Here is a 15,090-nt window from a genome sequence, read left to right as displayed (position 1 = left end):
CTTCAGTATTTTTCTATAACAACCATGATACCTAGTGTTCAGATAGTAAATATTCTCTCCTGATAGTGCTTTACCTCCCACTCCTCTACTAACGGACTTTTTCCCTTGATCTTACTTGTAAATCAATACAGGTCCCTGACATTCTGATTCTAACCAACAGCATTAAATAAACATCATGTAGATCATCCAAACCTTTTGATTCTCAGGACTAATCTTACCAAAATTAAAAGGAACATACGCTAGTATCCACAAGGCCTCAGGTTCATAAAGAAAATATATAATAATTAAAGCATGTTAATTTTGTTTCCAGCCTGACATAAAGGTATTCACATGCAGGTTCAGGTTGATGCTTGAATTTTCCTAGGCACTGTTTAGTAGTGCTGCTTGTGAGTTTGTGGCAACTGTGTTCCCACTAGACTGTTTAAGTGGAAATTACATTCATTGCTACAATTCTAGTTAGAAGTTTGATTAAGCAGCCTAAATGTAGGCATATAGCACCATCTGAAATATTCAAGGATACACAAAACATCCACAGAAGGTGGGCAGACATTACTTTGGACTTACAGGAGACCTGTGGTTTTCTGGAAGGGCAGGTGGAGGCCAGGCACAATATCCTGTGGCATCTGAAGAGCCCTAAAATTGAGTTCATGATCTTCAGGACAGAAAATGGAGTTATCCCTTAGGAAAATGAATTTAAGCAATAACTACATACATATCTGATCTGGATGAAAGTCCCAGTGAAGGCTACATGTAGTATTTGAACCCATTTAAAATTGTAAGTAGTGTGCTGCTTATCTTAAAGAGACAAGCAAAAAAGTATTTATAGGGAGAAGCAATATCTTTTATTAGACAAATCTATATACATCTGGAAAAGGAAAAAAATGGGAAAACATTCAAGCATATATCCCTTCAGGTCTTTAGCAGAGAGGATGGTATGCCCGGCAGCTGTTTACTTCTACCAGCTATGTCAACTGATCTAGTAATTAGTAAGTATTAGTTAGTAACAGAAAGAAATAACACATTCCTGTTTTTCCTAAGTCAGAAGTATATAATGAATGAAGACAGAGCTTACCAAACTACACCCAAATTAACCACCTGAATATTCAGAGACAAATATTTACATATGTTTTTCAGTCTTTTTCATTCCATTACAGTATGTAGTATTTAATACGCGGCGGGGGGGCAGAAATCAACTCTTCAGTCCATCTGCATTACCATATCTAAACCTGGCATGCATGAAGCAAACTAAAGGTTAGCCAAATTACACACATATACTGATTTCCAAAGGAACAGGATTTTACCCTGAACATACTTTTAAACATCACTATTGAGTTAAGTACATGCCAGCCCTAACAGGCAGTGCCACTGTGAAGCTAATGAGCACACAATAAGAGCTGAATTGATGGTCCCTTCTCTCCACAAATTCAATGATTTACATTGCCGCTTAACCTAGCATGGCTACACTGTCACTATTCCACATTCTAAAACTGTAGCCATAATGATTGCTAGAGTTGTTCATTTCTGCAAATACATCCTTTGATTATCAGCTTTAATTGATTATGCTGCTCTTAAAGACAACATTCTTTAACCATAACAGCAAAGAAACAGAATAAAAGTAATCTTGCTTTTGGTTTACTTTTCCTAAAAAATTGCAATAAATACAGTGTATAAACAAATTATTAAACTGGATTTCAGAATGCATATCCTAAGAAAACTATCCTCTTTGACAGATTATACTGCACTGGGTTACAGTCCTCAGACTTTAGATTTCATACAGTGCAGACACTTGTATTTTTCCTGAGTAAAGGCACTGAAGTTCCTATTTCAAAAAACAACCCATCTTTCAGCTAGTTTTCCAGACTGCATAGGAGATTTTGCGGGTTGTACAAACTCTGCCATTTCCCTACTTGCTGTTACACTGAGTTTCCTCTATTACTTTGTAAAGATGTAGCAGGAGAGTTCTAACATGAAAGCATTATATAAATCCATGTTAATCTTACTATATTTATAAATATATGCATACACCCTCAAACCACGTGTGGAAGAATTCTGTGAAATATTCCATAGGATAGAAGCAGCAATTTCTGCTAAATGCTATACAATACTTGGGCATATCTTTCCTTCGGGATAGGATTGCAAGTTACTTATTGATCCTGTCTCCTAAAATACCAAGAAAGACTACATACAGGAGTCAAATATTTAATAATGCAATTAATTCTCAAAATAGCTGATATATCACTTCTAAAACATCTTACAGCATGAAATCCTGCATAGTCCCTAAACTCATGAAGTTAACTGTGCCTAGGGGAGATTCCTAGCTTGTAATTCAGTAATAAGTAATTGTTTAGTATTTCCTTTGAAGTACACATTTGCTGCCACACTGTTTTACTAAACACATCTCATCAGCAAATCCAGAAAATTCCTTTTGCTAAAGGGATAATTATAAAGCTGTCTACTTAACAAGCTATCCTCTTTGAAGCTCTAAATCAGAATACGAGACTGTATTTCTATAATGAATATCTCTTTTTATTTTTATGGATCTTTTTACCCTCAAGAACCTTAACAGCACCTTTTTCTCATCAAATCCATCTGTCCAGCTACAGTGCCTGCTAGCAGTGACTAAATTATTGTTTAACTAGCTATCTCAAATATAAAAGATATTTCCGTATTGTTAGGTAGGAATAAGAAATCGCAGTTCCACAAATATCCTTTTACTGTTAAAAGAAATTGTCGTGGTTTAATTCCAGCCAGCAACTAAGCACCATGCAGTGGCTCGCTAACTCCCCCATGGTGGGACGGGGGAGAAAATCAGAAGACTGAAAGTGAAAAAACTCATGGTCTGAGATAAAGACCGTTTAATAGGTAAAGCAAAAGCCTCACATGCAAGCAGAGCAAAACAAGGAATTCACCTTGTTTTGGTGAATTCACCAAAGAATTCAAAGAACAATTCACCACTACCCATGGGCAGGCAGGTGTTCAGCCATCTCCATCATGAGATGCTCCATCATGCATAACGGTCATTTGGGAAGACAGACGCCATAACTCCAAACATCCCTCCACCCCTTCCTCCTTCCTCGTCCCAGCTTTATATACCAAGCATGACATCATATGGTAGGGAATATCTCTTTGGCCAGTCTGGGTCAGCTGTCCTGGCTGTGTCCCCTCCCAGCTCCCCGTGCACCCCCAGCCTGCTCGCTGGCAGGCCAGCATGAGAAACTGGACTGTCCTTGGCTGCTTAGCAGCAACTCAAAACATCAGCACATTATCTACATTTTCTCATCCCAAACCCAAAACATATCCTCACACTAACTTCTATGAAGAAAATTACCTCTATCCCAGCTGAAACCAGGACAGAACTAAATAACAAACTTGTAACAAGTTATTCAACAAAATACAAGTCTTATCTTCTATAAAAAAACTTCATTGCTAAATTAAAAAGATTACCATTTCAAATCAAGAACATAAACAATTATGAAATAATTTCTTATTTTTTTAAAAACTCAAAGCATAGTCTAAGGAATTAGCAGGATGTAAAGCAGCTGTAGATTCTGTTAACACTGCTGGATAAGCACCCAAATGTCATTAAAGCACTAATTGAACAAGCTTAAAATAACTATACTTGCAATGAATGTATTCTTTTTTACCCCCAAGTAACTATCAAAGTAACTATTTGCCTAAAGGAAAACAAAACAAAATTTTAGAACTTTCTATCTCAGCGCAGAATTTGTACCCAGCGTAATGATCTCACTATCTACATCAGCTCCTACAGTCATTGAATAGAGTAAGTCCAACTCGAGAAGTCTGCTGAATGAAAACCCTGGATGACACCATAATTTTTTTGCTTCCTTTGGGAGGAAAGCAAAGCAGTGAATTTTGGAGAACACTGTACAAGAAACTAAGAAATTGAGGTACAGAACAAAGTTAGATTAAAAAATAAACCGAACTAAATATACAAAATACTAGTATTGCTAATAGAGTATATTTCCAGTTTTGCATCTCCCAGATTTCTTGAGTCAGTTATTAAGAGCTTAATTTTAACAGTTTGGTTAAAATCTAATCTCTTCCTTTATCACTGCTGTATTTTTTCTATTCACAATTTTTTTTGGTTCATGCTGCTCACCTAAGCCTTGATTAAAATGGATCAGACATCTAGATTCAAATTCTTGGTTTGGTTTTTTTTGTTGTTGTTTGGTTTTTTGTTTGGTTGGTTGGTTTGGGGGTTTTTTTTGAGTAGGGTGTTGAACCTGGGATATATATACTTGTCTTTCACAGCAGTAGAAGAATGCCCTCAATATTACTCACGTCCAATTATCTTCCAACATGGGAGTTACTTATCTGAAAAACCTTCTTAAACCTTGGTTATATCGTGATAAAAAACTGAATCATTTTTTTAATTCTAGATTTTTAAGTTTCAGGTGGCTCTTAAGCTGCAAGTGCCATGGTTTCAGTGCCTTCCCTTACCCTCTCTAATCTCTTCCAATCTTGTTTGTAATGGAAAAAAAAAAATACTTCCCAACTGTATTATCTTAATCAAATTAGTTTAACATGATTAAAAAAGTCTTACCAAAAATATGCTAAAGGGCTCTGATGATGATTATTGGGTTCTTTCATCTGATTACTAACATTTAATGTGGCCTTCACATATTGGTTTATTCATTACAGGGTCTTAGGGTTTTTTCAAACAAATTGATTTAATGCAACTGAAAATACACCATTGTTGTCCATCCATACTCACCCTTCCACCATTCTTTTCCTTAGCAATTCTTTGTCTTACCATTGGATTCAACAAAATTTCTGAGAATATTAAAATAACATAACCATAAAACTAAGAAGGTGAACATTCAGATAGACTACACTTCAAAGGACAGTCATAATGTTTGGAAATTAAGAGGTCACTAAGTAGATTTTCTTACAGTCAGGAGAAACAGAGAACAAAGAAAGAATTTAAAGTATAAATATGTCCCCCTAGTCTTTAGGTGTGCAAATATGGAGAGCCAATTAGGAGAAGATACCTACACACTTATGAATCTAACATTATTCTCTCTTTCATTTCCATTCTCAAATTCTGAAGTGATTATAACTTCAACATTTTTATTATATCCCTCAGCATGGCTAGTTTCAAAATGAATTTCCTAGACAGCTCTGTGGAGTGAATGCATTTGTATATTCCTTTGATTAAGGACAATGTCTGAAGGTATTAGCATTTTTCCTGGTGATTTTTGCATCTTTTTTACAGTTATGTATTTAAAGAGAATATCCTTGGATTTATTCACCTTATCCAAAGAAGCTTTTAAAAATTTCAAATCTTTATTCATGAAAACTCAGCGCTCTTTTTTTGAATCAGATTGAAATCTCATACAGAGAAAACAACCGTAGGCCCACCCAGGGTATGCAACAAATATCTACATTTTTGCCCTCAAAGTTTACTATTACTTTAACTTTTTATTACAACTAATTTTCGCTTGCTGAGAAATATTATGTTTCATGGTGGAGAGCACCTAAGCTTGAGAAGCACACTATGACCAGAAAAGAAAGGAGAAATTTTTTAAAAATGTAAAAAAATGAACAAAAGAATTAAGAGCAGAAAGAGGAAATACACAACGAAATAGTGCCCCTTTCTGATCGGTAGCCTGCAAAACATATCAGACCCAAACTATGATTTTTCTGAGGAAACGCTTTAATATTGACCTTAGATATTGCATTAATCAAGTTCCACAATTCTTCCCTGCACCTGCCATATACAACTACTAAAGTGAACATTAAAGACTAAAATTACTCGTCAGAATAGAAAGTAGTACACTTTTTCCTGTGTAAGATGAAAGCAGATATCTAAATCAGATGATAGGCAAAAGCAATTAGTAAGGAAAACTTTACGTTAATGAAGCAGCAAAGCTTGTTAGGTCATCTTAATTATGCATGCTAAATTCTAACTTGAGGCACAGAAAACTGTAGAAGATTAATAGTTGTAGAGTAAAAGGATTCTGAACTCATAACATTTTATTCATGATGACTTATTTTATTCTGAGCACAGGAAGAACTCTGTGCAATGATGTCATGACATAACTTTCTTTTACACCTTCCAATGACATTTCTTGTAAAACTGACATCTTGTGAATGTATTTTTCTGTATCTAAGGGCCAAATTATAAAAGATCTATAAGTACCTATCACTTGTTCAGATTATTAGGCCTTTAAATATCCTTTAAATTCTGTCTGCATATCTCAGGTATCTAAAAATCAGGTAATCAAAGTGCATTTAGATGTTTAATCAACATAAAGAATCTCCATAAAATATTCATCATGTCTGTATGAATACGTGGTTCCACTTAGATTTACAGAGGGCTCTTAAGGGTCCAGAAGAGAAAGCAGTGTGTTTTTCATGCACTACTTTACTTTGTCTTTTTCTGTCCTGAGGTGAAGTAATGGTGTGACGTATGGTCTTACAAAGTCATATACTAGCAATAATTTCTGCCTCACACCAGAAGCTTTTCTGAGAATAGCATTTTCTTTACAATACCAACATGTGACTGGCCAACAGAACTCTCTTTCAATATTTATTGTTCTATGATTTTATTGACCATGGCCCTATGTTATGATAAAGTATCTTTTGCTACTGATCTTGGTAACTACCTGAAGGTTTGAGATTAATTATATCTTTGATCAATGCATGAAATATAAAACTACAATGAGTGAGATGAACTGCTACAATTTTTAAATTGAAAAAGGTAAAAACCAAAGAATGAAAATATTAATGCAAACAAGAAAGCACGAAACAATGACTTGCAGTACTAAGCAGCAGCAATATGCAAACCAGATGCATACTTCACACATTTCTAAAATTTTGGGCAGTTCATTTGCTTATTTGAAATTATTTAGGGAAATGAACAATGTAACTTTACAGATCCCATCACAGAGTACTTTAAAAGTGCAGCACAACAGAGCTAGTAAATAAATTAAATTTTAAATGTTCCCAATTATCATGTTCAAGACACTATATACAACAAGTAAAGAAAAAAAGCATTTTTCTCTAAAAAGGGTAATTTTCTAAAAACAAGACAAAAAGTAAATTAACTTTTTAAAATACTGTCATTTAGTATCTAATGTCTATAAATCTTTAAAACTTATCAGTAGAAAAAATGTTCAAAAGATTAGCTATGGTATGTGGCTCAATTAACACAATCTAGATAACTGATAGATAACTAAGATAACTAATCTTCAAGAAACAGAATTTGTTATTTTTCAAATGGAACATGAAAAGATTAAAAAAAAAAAATCTACAGAGCAGTGGAACTCTATCATCAAAGATAAAACAAATTACTCCAGGACAAAGTGGAAAATTAAATCTTTTAACAAATTTGAAAACATAAGAGGTCCCAATGTAAGATATGTTTTAAAATAATTCCTTCCTGACATTATGCTTCTAGATTTAATTCCAGCTAATGAGCAGAAACTCATTAGCCTAGTAATGAAAGTTTATTTGCATGAATGTAATTGTGATTTTCATGAACTGAAGTGAGGCCAGAGAATAATGGCAATGGAAGGAAAAAAAAAAAAAAAAAAAAAAACCAAACCACCACATTAATTAGCTATATAAAGGCATAGAAACTGGAAAAGATAGTAAGAAGGTGTTATATATAGTATTCATAAAATATTTTAAAAATATGTAGAAATTAAATAGCACACATTATTAATGGATTTATCTTAAATTAATAAGATACAAAACTCAGACAAAGAGACAATTGTAGTTCAGCTTGATTTTTGTCAGGGTTTGGCATGATCCCATACAATATTTTCACCAACAAAGTCAGGAAATATGGACTAAATTAATTAGACATTTAAAATGTGGCATTATCATTTGGAAAAAAATACATTATGTGTAATTTTGAAAGAAAGTTAATATGGCCATGTATTCAGTCTACAGAATACTAACAAAAACACCACAGTTACTGTCTGACTCATGTTTACAATAATATTTGGTGTCATACCTCTAAATAATTTTAGTAAAAGAAATAAAATGTTAGAAGGTTTTTTAGCTTCACAAACATACACAAAAAAGCAACGAAAACACTGATATTCATACCGTCATAAATCCATCCAGCAAACCTGAATCAGGCTTAGGAGGTGCTTGTAATCGCTCCATAGACCACTTTTCAATGATAGATGACACCTGGGTATTTTCCGTGTTTAGAATTCTGAATCCGGTCATATTAACACCACTATACCGATAGGGTTCCACATCCAAGGCAAACAGGTCCTGGAAAAAATGACCATTGTATAAATTCTTTAATACACTGCAATTCCTATTTCAATTGTTAGGCCATCTCCCCAGATGACAGGACTGAAATCTGCAGGAGTAACTGCTGTATACGCTAGGGAGTATGCTCTGTTTATCTGGGGGCCTGTGAGCAAGCAACTCAGCTGACCCTAAAGTAGGAGTAGTCTGATTCACAGAGGAAGAAAAGCTTCAACCACCTATTTGGAAAAAAAAAAAAGAAGCCTTCTAGGAAATGCTAAGTCTGGTTGTATCCACTACTAGTTAGGTTAAAATACTACAGTAGGGTATTTAAGCCTATAGGCATAGGGTATTCACATACAATAGGCTTTATTATTATTATTATTAATGGCAGCTAAATGATTATTATTATTAATCACTATTTCTTTAGTTTACCAGAACAGACTTCAAATCATAAAATAAACAGAACAAGAGTTTTCTTGCACCTGCACTCTCTATGAAACTTGAACATGTTGATCTCTAGACAATAAACAGTCATGACTCACTAGGCTTAACTATGTGCATTATAAATGAATTTTCATTTGGTTTTCTTTCTGTTTCCTTTTAAATAATTTTTTAAGTGACATAATCAAGGTTATACATAAGACATTACTGTCCTATAACATAATTTTAGTTTCACGGAACATAGAAATTCTCCACATAATTCATACTTAGTCGTTCATCTCATTTTTAATTTATTTTTTACTGACAGTTTAATATACTATAAATTTCCATGAAATGGTAGTGTTAGGTGTAACACTTGCCTGAATCCATTTTGTTTACTGGCTAAAGCTGAAGAAGATTAAATATTGTACTATGGAAAACCAGAATATAATTCATTATTCATTGTTAGTATCACTAAATCCACCAAAATATCAACCAGTAATCAATTACTACCATTTTTAATATAGCTACTAATTATGATACCATTTTCCATATATAATACCTAAGATACGCAGGTATCAAAATATTTTTAAGTTACTCATTTAAAATTAACCTAGCTCATGTCCTGTTTCTAAAGAAATAAAATATTTTATTGCAAAGGAAAGGTTGACCATAACTAGAACTATGTTACATCTTTTCCTTTAAGAGTTCTCAGTTTTCACTGTGAAAGAAGTTAGAACCTCGGATGTCATTATTTAATCCAAACATATCCATGTTTACATTGGAATATAATAAATATACACAACAATATTATGCATATATTATAAATACACACAGTCTGGAGTATTAATGAGCTACAGCATTAGACCCTGAATCAATCAAGAGGAGGGTACACAGAAGACTGCTGTAAACACTGTGACTGGAAAATTTATTTGACAGGACCTTCACCATGTCAGGTAAGAAGCAATTAATATATCAAAACATCTAAATTCTGATGCAAATTCCAAAGCTACATTGCAAAATCAAAATCTATCATCCATTCATGCACACTAAATTATCCTTTGGTACCTCCAAGTCAATATAATACTCGTGTCTCCTAAAAAAAGCTAATGTTCTACTAAGGAAATAAGAATGATAGAAAATCTTGACTTTTAAACATAGTTTTAAGAATAAAAATTAAATGCCAATGGACAGCAAATCACTCAAGCAATTTTCACCATTAACAAAATAAAAATTTAAAAAATAAAAAATCCCTTAACACATCTAAAGCCCATTTTGATAGACTAGTGAGGGAAATTCTATTGCATGCAATACTAAATCCTTAAGTAATAGAACAACTTGCCCTTCTAAAATAAGACACGTAGTTGTGCAGAGTATTTTGCCTTCACAGTTCTAATGAACTTCACAAATTATTTTGCTTTCTGTTCAACAAGCTATTTACATGCCAATACTTTCCATGAACTTCTGTTTTGTGACTCTGAGGTGAACTTTCCTACCACAAAGAATTAATTTCCATGAGGACTTAAACATGTATGTGACTTTAAACATAGGTCATTTCAAGCATGGTTTTACCAAGGCACATCTGTCTCATGCTTGAAATGACTTGTATTTTAAGAATCTTAATGAACTGCAATCTAATTAGGCAAATTTGAACAAAACAGAAAACAGAAATGTGCTCAACTGTAGTTTCTAGAGTACTGTTTACCAGCTTTTAAACTGTTTCTTAGGTAAGCTGTGGTGAGCAGCAAAAAAGGTTTTCACGTTTGATATGTTTTGTAAGGGTATTCACATTTTAAATGCTCATTTATTGGAAATGTTAAATCTGATGGTTCCAAGAATGATCAAATTACGTCTTAGTTACTTTTACAGTGGACACCAAAAAATACTGCATAATTCATATGCCTAAAAAGCTCATGTGAAATGTTAGATAAAATGCTGCTAATATTCACACCAAATTATTTAGGAATCATATGACAGTGAAGAATCATCTTCTAAAATGTTGGATTAGAAATATGGAATACATGAGTAAGTTTAAAATGTCATAATCTTCACATACAAATAGCTAAAAGAAAAAGGACAAAATTCATAATATAAATAAATAATTATGAAATATATACTTAACCCTGCTTGAAATTAAAAAACTGCAGTGTTACAGAGCAATTGCTTTTCTGAGTCCAGGGCACACTGTTGAGCAATGACTAAACCATCCTGATGAGTTTTCACTGAAAGTAAGAAAACTCAACAGAGAAAACTTTTTGTACTCACACCTCATTCCAGAGAGATCTTTTTCACTCTGTCAAGTAATATAGTTAAGTAAAGTAACATCTTTTTTAGATATCATCAGTATGTTTCTATAAGCCACTTACCAGTGTGGTAAAGATATAGTGATAGTATTCTGTCATCATTCCCATAGCTAAAGCCTTAAAAAAATAAACAAAAGATTAATGTTTCTGAGGTCACATAATACATTTTTATCACACTTACATGGTAAATGAAAAGCTGCAAAAGAACACTACTGGGATCAGACTATAAGGCTGGAATTGTACTAAAATTAGGTCAAGCAAGTCATTTCCTAGCAGTTAGAGCAGATTACTGACTATTAAAGGAATTTATGAACCAGTTCTTCTGATAGAAAGAATATTATTAGACTGTTTAGTGCAGTAAATGTGAGAGAGGTTTATAGTTTTACATACTAATGGATGCATTAAGTTAGCACACAAAATTTGAGTCGACAGTATTTCCGTTCATTATTGAGTCCTTCCCTTGAAAAGGATAACCTAATGGGAAATATATTTTCTATTTTAATGAACAATACTATGCATTTAAAAGAAGGATCCAAGCTTATATTATACATGTGTACATTTTTCCAACCATGGAAGAAAATACTCAAGTTTTGAACAGCGAGATACATACTACTTCGGTAAAAATGAGGAACAAATGTTCATAGTTTTACTGTATAAACCATATCTATAAACTAAATCTATCAAGTACCTTCAACTGTCTTGCTAACTATGTAATACCAAATAGTTTTTGATCAACTGTACATTTTACAATGTGCATGCTTTTCTTTTAAAAGCATAAGAACAAATATTTGTAGATACAATTTTAAAGCAATAAACTATAGATGACTCATGACTCTTACTCATTAAGGGCATTTTCACCTGAAAAGCATGTATCGTCATGTTCTGCACAGAAGTTGCCTTAGACTAATATGATTCATTCAATCATTTTAGTACATGCAGTGATTTTTACCTAATTTTAGCACTGTAAAAAAGCTACAGAAGTAAGCAATGTTTTGTTCTTTTGCAGGAATTATCAATAGAATTTTTTGCCCAGTTGCTACCAGTTACATCTCCTTAAACACACTGAAGGCAAAAATTATACAATTGTCATAATACCAGAATTTGTATACAAAATAATTAAGAAAGTTCTGAAGGCTGTGGGAGCCTTTTTACTTGTGACAGTGTCTGAAAAATGATGAAATGACTAGTCTATATATTCTTTTCCAAAGAAAAGTTAAAAGCTAAAATGAATTCAAAATATCAGCTGCAGATCAGATTTTACAATATTTTAGACAAGATAAAAACAGCAACACCACTTTTTCAAAGGATGCTTATACCTGTGTATTTAAAATTCTACAATAATATTTAGAACTGTAGTATAATGTGCCAATAGCGATTTAAATTCTCTTAAACACAGGAAAACCATTCTCTCATAAGAAACATTACAACTTCGTTAGAAACTGTACAACTACAAACACAGTTAGTTTTTTTAAGAACTGGGGGCTTTTTGTTGTTTTTTTTAAAGGTACCTTTTTAAGGTATCTTCCTGTACATACATAACACATTTGTAGTCAGCAATATCTTAACTGCTTATAATCAGGTCTTTCATACTCCACAGAATCTCTACACAAGAACATCCTACGCATGTTCCTGATTCTGCTATGTGCTGGTGTTACCTCTTTTCCAGGTCTTCTTTTTCTCACTTTCCTCACTTCTCAAAAGACTTCATTCCTTTTTCCACTTCAAAGCATTGCCATTTCTCTGCTCTCATTATTCCAGTGCTTCCCTAACCTTTTAAATCATGTCTGCTTTCCCTGGTTACCTAGTGATGTAGTTACCACTGAGATTTGCCTTAATTTAATTATGCTTGTCTGAATGACGGGAGGTGTTTTTTTCCTTTTCATGTTGTATTGTTAACCAGAAGACAGTAGTTGCCATTTCATGGGCCTCTCAAGGTACTTTTTTTTCCTTTATTTCCAACTTGCTTTCTATTCCAACAACTTCATTGTTAACCTTTCCAATCATCCTCCCAAGAAGAAACTCCTTGTCATGTCTCCCCAAATTCATCTCTCTATTACCAGAAAAAATTGGTTATTAATAGTTCACAAATTAATACATACAGGGGTTTTTTTTAGCAAACACTTGTAAACACTGTATTTTGAATGATATCACTAAATAATAAATACAGTCTTAACATCCTTTGTGTCAATTTTGACAGCAAGAGCTCACATGCAGCTGCAGAACTACCAGTTTTAGACATATTTAAAGCATTGCAATATTGAAGCTGAATGGAAAGCTAAAAGTCTGCTGAAACTGTATAAATATCTAAACACTCATGAAAGAATTTTTCCTGTATCTTCCTTCTATAATCTTTAGGATGAGCAGAGCAATTTGATAAAACAGTTTACAATTTGATTTAAAGAGGTTGAACACTCATTCTTGTGTTCTGGGACATGATTAAAGAGAAAATGTTTTAATTTTTTTCCCATTTTCCTCTAGTCATATGTTTTACACAATGCTGTGTACTGTGATAGAAAATTTCTTTTCACCTAAAAACTACCAGGTACAGTATAAATTATGTACCTTGATGGAGTTATTGTTAGTACTACAGCTTTGTATTGTCATCAACACATTTTCCATCTGCATTTTTAAGATGTTAAAACAATTAAATGTACATTGAATGATTATGGTTAAACAATTAGGCTACCTAGGCTGGCTTACACTTAGCAAAGCGCAAAAACAACCAGCAGAGGTTTAAAATGACTAGTCATTAATAAAAGCCTTTTAATCAATGAACAATAAATCAAAGAAATTACAGTATTCGTGTATGTTTACTAGCAATTTTAATTGTACCCACAACAATACCCCTGAGTACCTTTAACGAGAGACATATTTTCAAACCTTAAATACATTTTGTTTTCAATTTAAGCCATACAGTCTGCCAGCAAACATAATATAAACATGAATTCAAGTCATTAAAAGCTGTGCATTGGAAATGTAACATATTGTTTTAGTTAGGTATCTTTCTTACCCTCTTTATTGCAAGTCATAGTTCAATTAAAAAACTATGGGGAAAATGAACTCTGAGCATAAGGAATTCCCAGTCTTTGGAGCTAGGCTCATTAAACTAAAGGAGACACACAAAGGCATGTCTTTTATGCATACTTCAGGGTTACAGTAAGATTTTTTATGAGCCACATCCTTTGCATACTGCTATATTGCCACCTTCTCTTGCAAGACATCACTGCAATATAAAGCCAGTTAAGTATTTGGGATTCTGCTGTATCTCACCTACTCATCTTACCTGTACACAACAAAGCAAACACTTTCAGAACACCTACCGAAATATATTTAGGTGTTTTGCAGTCCTATTAGTAGTGTGAGGAGAATATGGCTCTAAAAGATATCTATTAGTTTTGTCCTCTCAGTGGAACACATTAATGTGGTCTGTTGGTAACCTACTATTCAAATATCACTATATGATTAAGAGTCCACAATTGAGAGGTTTCAATTTAAAAAAATCTTTGTTATATAAAATAACACTAAACAAGCCTTTAAAACCCTGGTTAAATCATCAATTCTTCAACACACCAATTCTACATAGTTGAAAGAATGATATACCTTTTCCCCTGTACATGAACCAATTAATTTGTTTCTTTAAAAAAACATAATGAAAGCAGCTCCTGTTAGAGTCACCAATAAAATTAGCTCTGAAATCCTTGGATGATTTTCAGTTAGGCCTCAGTAAAACTGACATACAATTCCCCTGCTTGTTTAATGCCATTAAGTCTGGATATTACTTTTATTTATTAGGGATGAAAAAGATTAGGCCATCTAAAGCAAAATAAGGATTACCTGTTTCAAGATGCCTGCTGCCATTTCATGGCTGCAGTCAAAGATTACATGGAATTCTTTGCCTCTTTTCATCTCCTTTAGCAATGGCTTTGCATCTTTCGTGTCAGCTGGTAACTGACGGATTTTTAGTCTCAGGTTGTATCGTGATGGAGCCTTGATGAGCTCTTGTAATCGAATAAGGCCTTGAAGAAAACAGAGGAGTCAAAAGAAAATAAATTTATCAAAACAAGAACCTGAGCTGCCAGCAGGACAACTTACTATAAAAGATCAAAGTTTCCTGAATTTTTCTCCCTTGCAA

The 15,090-nt window shown here is 33.3% G+C and overlaps 1 protein-coding gene across 2 annotated transcripts in view; it reads right to left on the bottom strand.

The window, feature by feature from the left end:
- The window catches only part of GRIK2 (glutamate ionotropic receptor kainate type subunit 2), a gene marked incomplete at both ends in the record, with an annotated part of 429,084 nt that overhangs the window by 246,567 nt on the left and 167,427 nt on the right, over window positions 1-15,090 (bottom strand). For both annotated transcript variants that reach the window (XM_081997417.1, XM_081997418.1), the window contains 3 exons: window positions 8,080-8,253; window positions 11,022-11,075; window positions 14,793-14,974. In XM_081997417.1, the coding sequence (XP_081853543.1) occupies window positions 8,080-8,253; window positions 11,022-11,075; window positions 14,793-14,974 (410 nt within the window). The remainder of the gene's footprint in view (window positions 1-8,079; window positions 8,254-11,021; window positions 11,076-14,792; window positions 14,975-15,090) is intronic.

Source organism: Phaethon aethereus (assembly GCF_964289735.1).
Source record: "Phaethon aethereus genome assembly, chromosome: 3".
Taxonomy (NCBI): domain Eukaryota; kingdom Metazoa; phylum Chordata; class Aves; order Phaethontiformes; family Phaethontidae; genus Phaethon; species Phaethon aethereus.
Note: the sequence above shows the minus strand (reverse complement) of the source record. Positions and strands in the feature narration are given on the sequence as shown.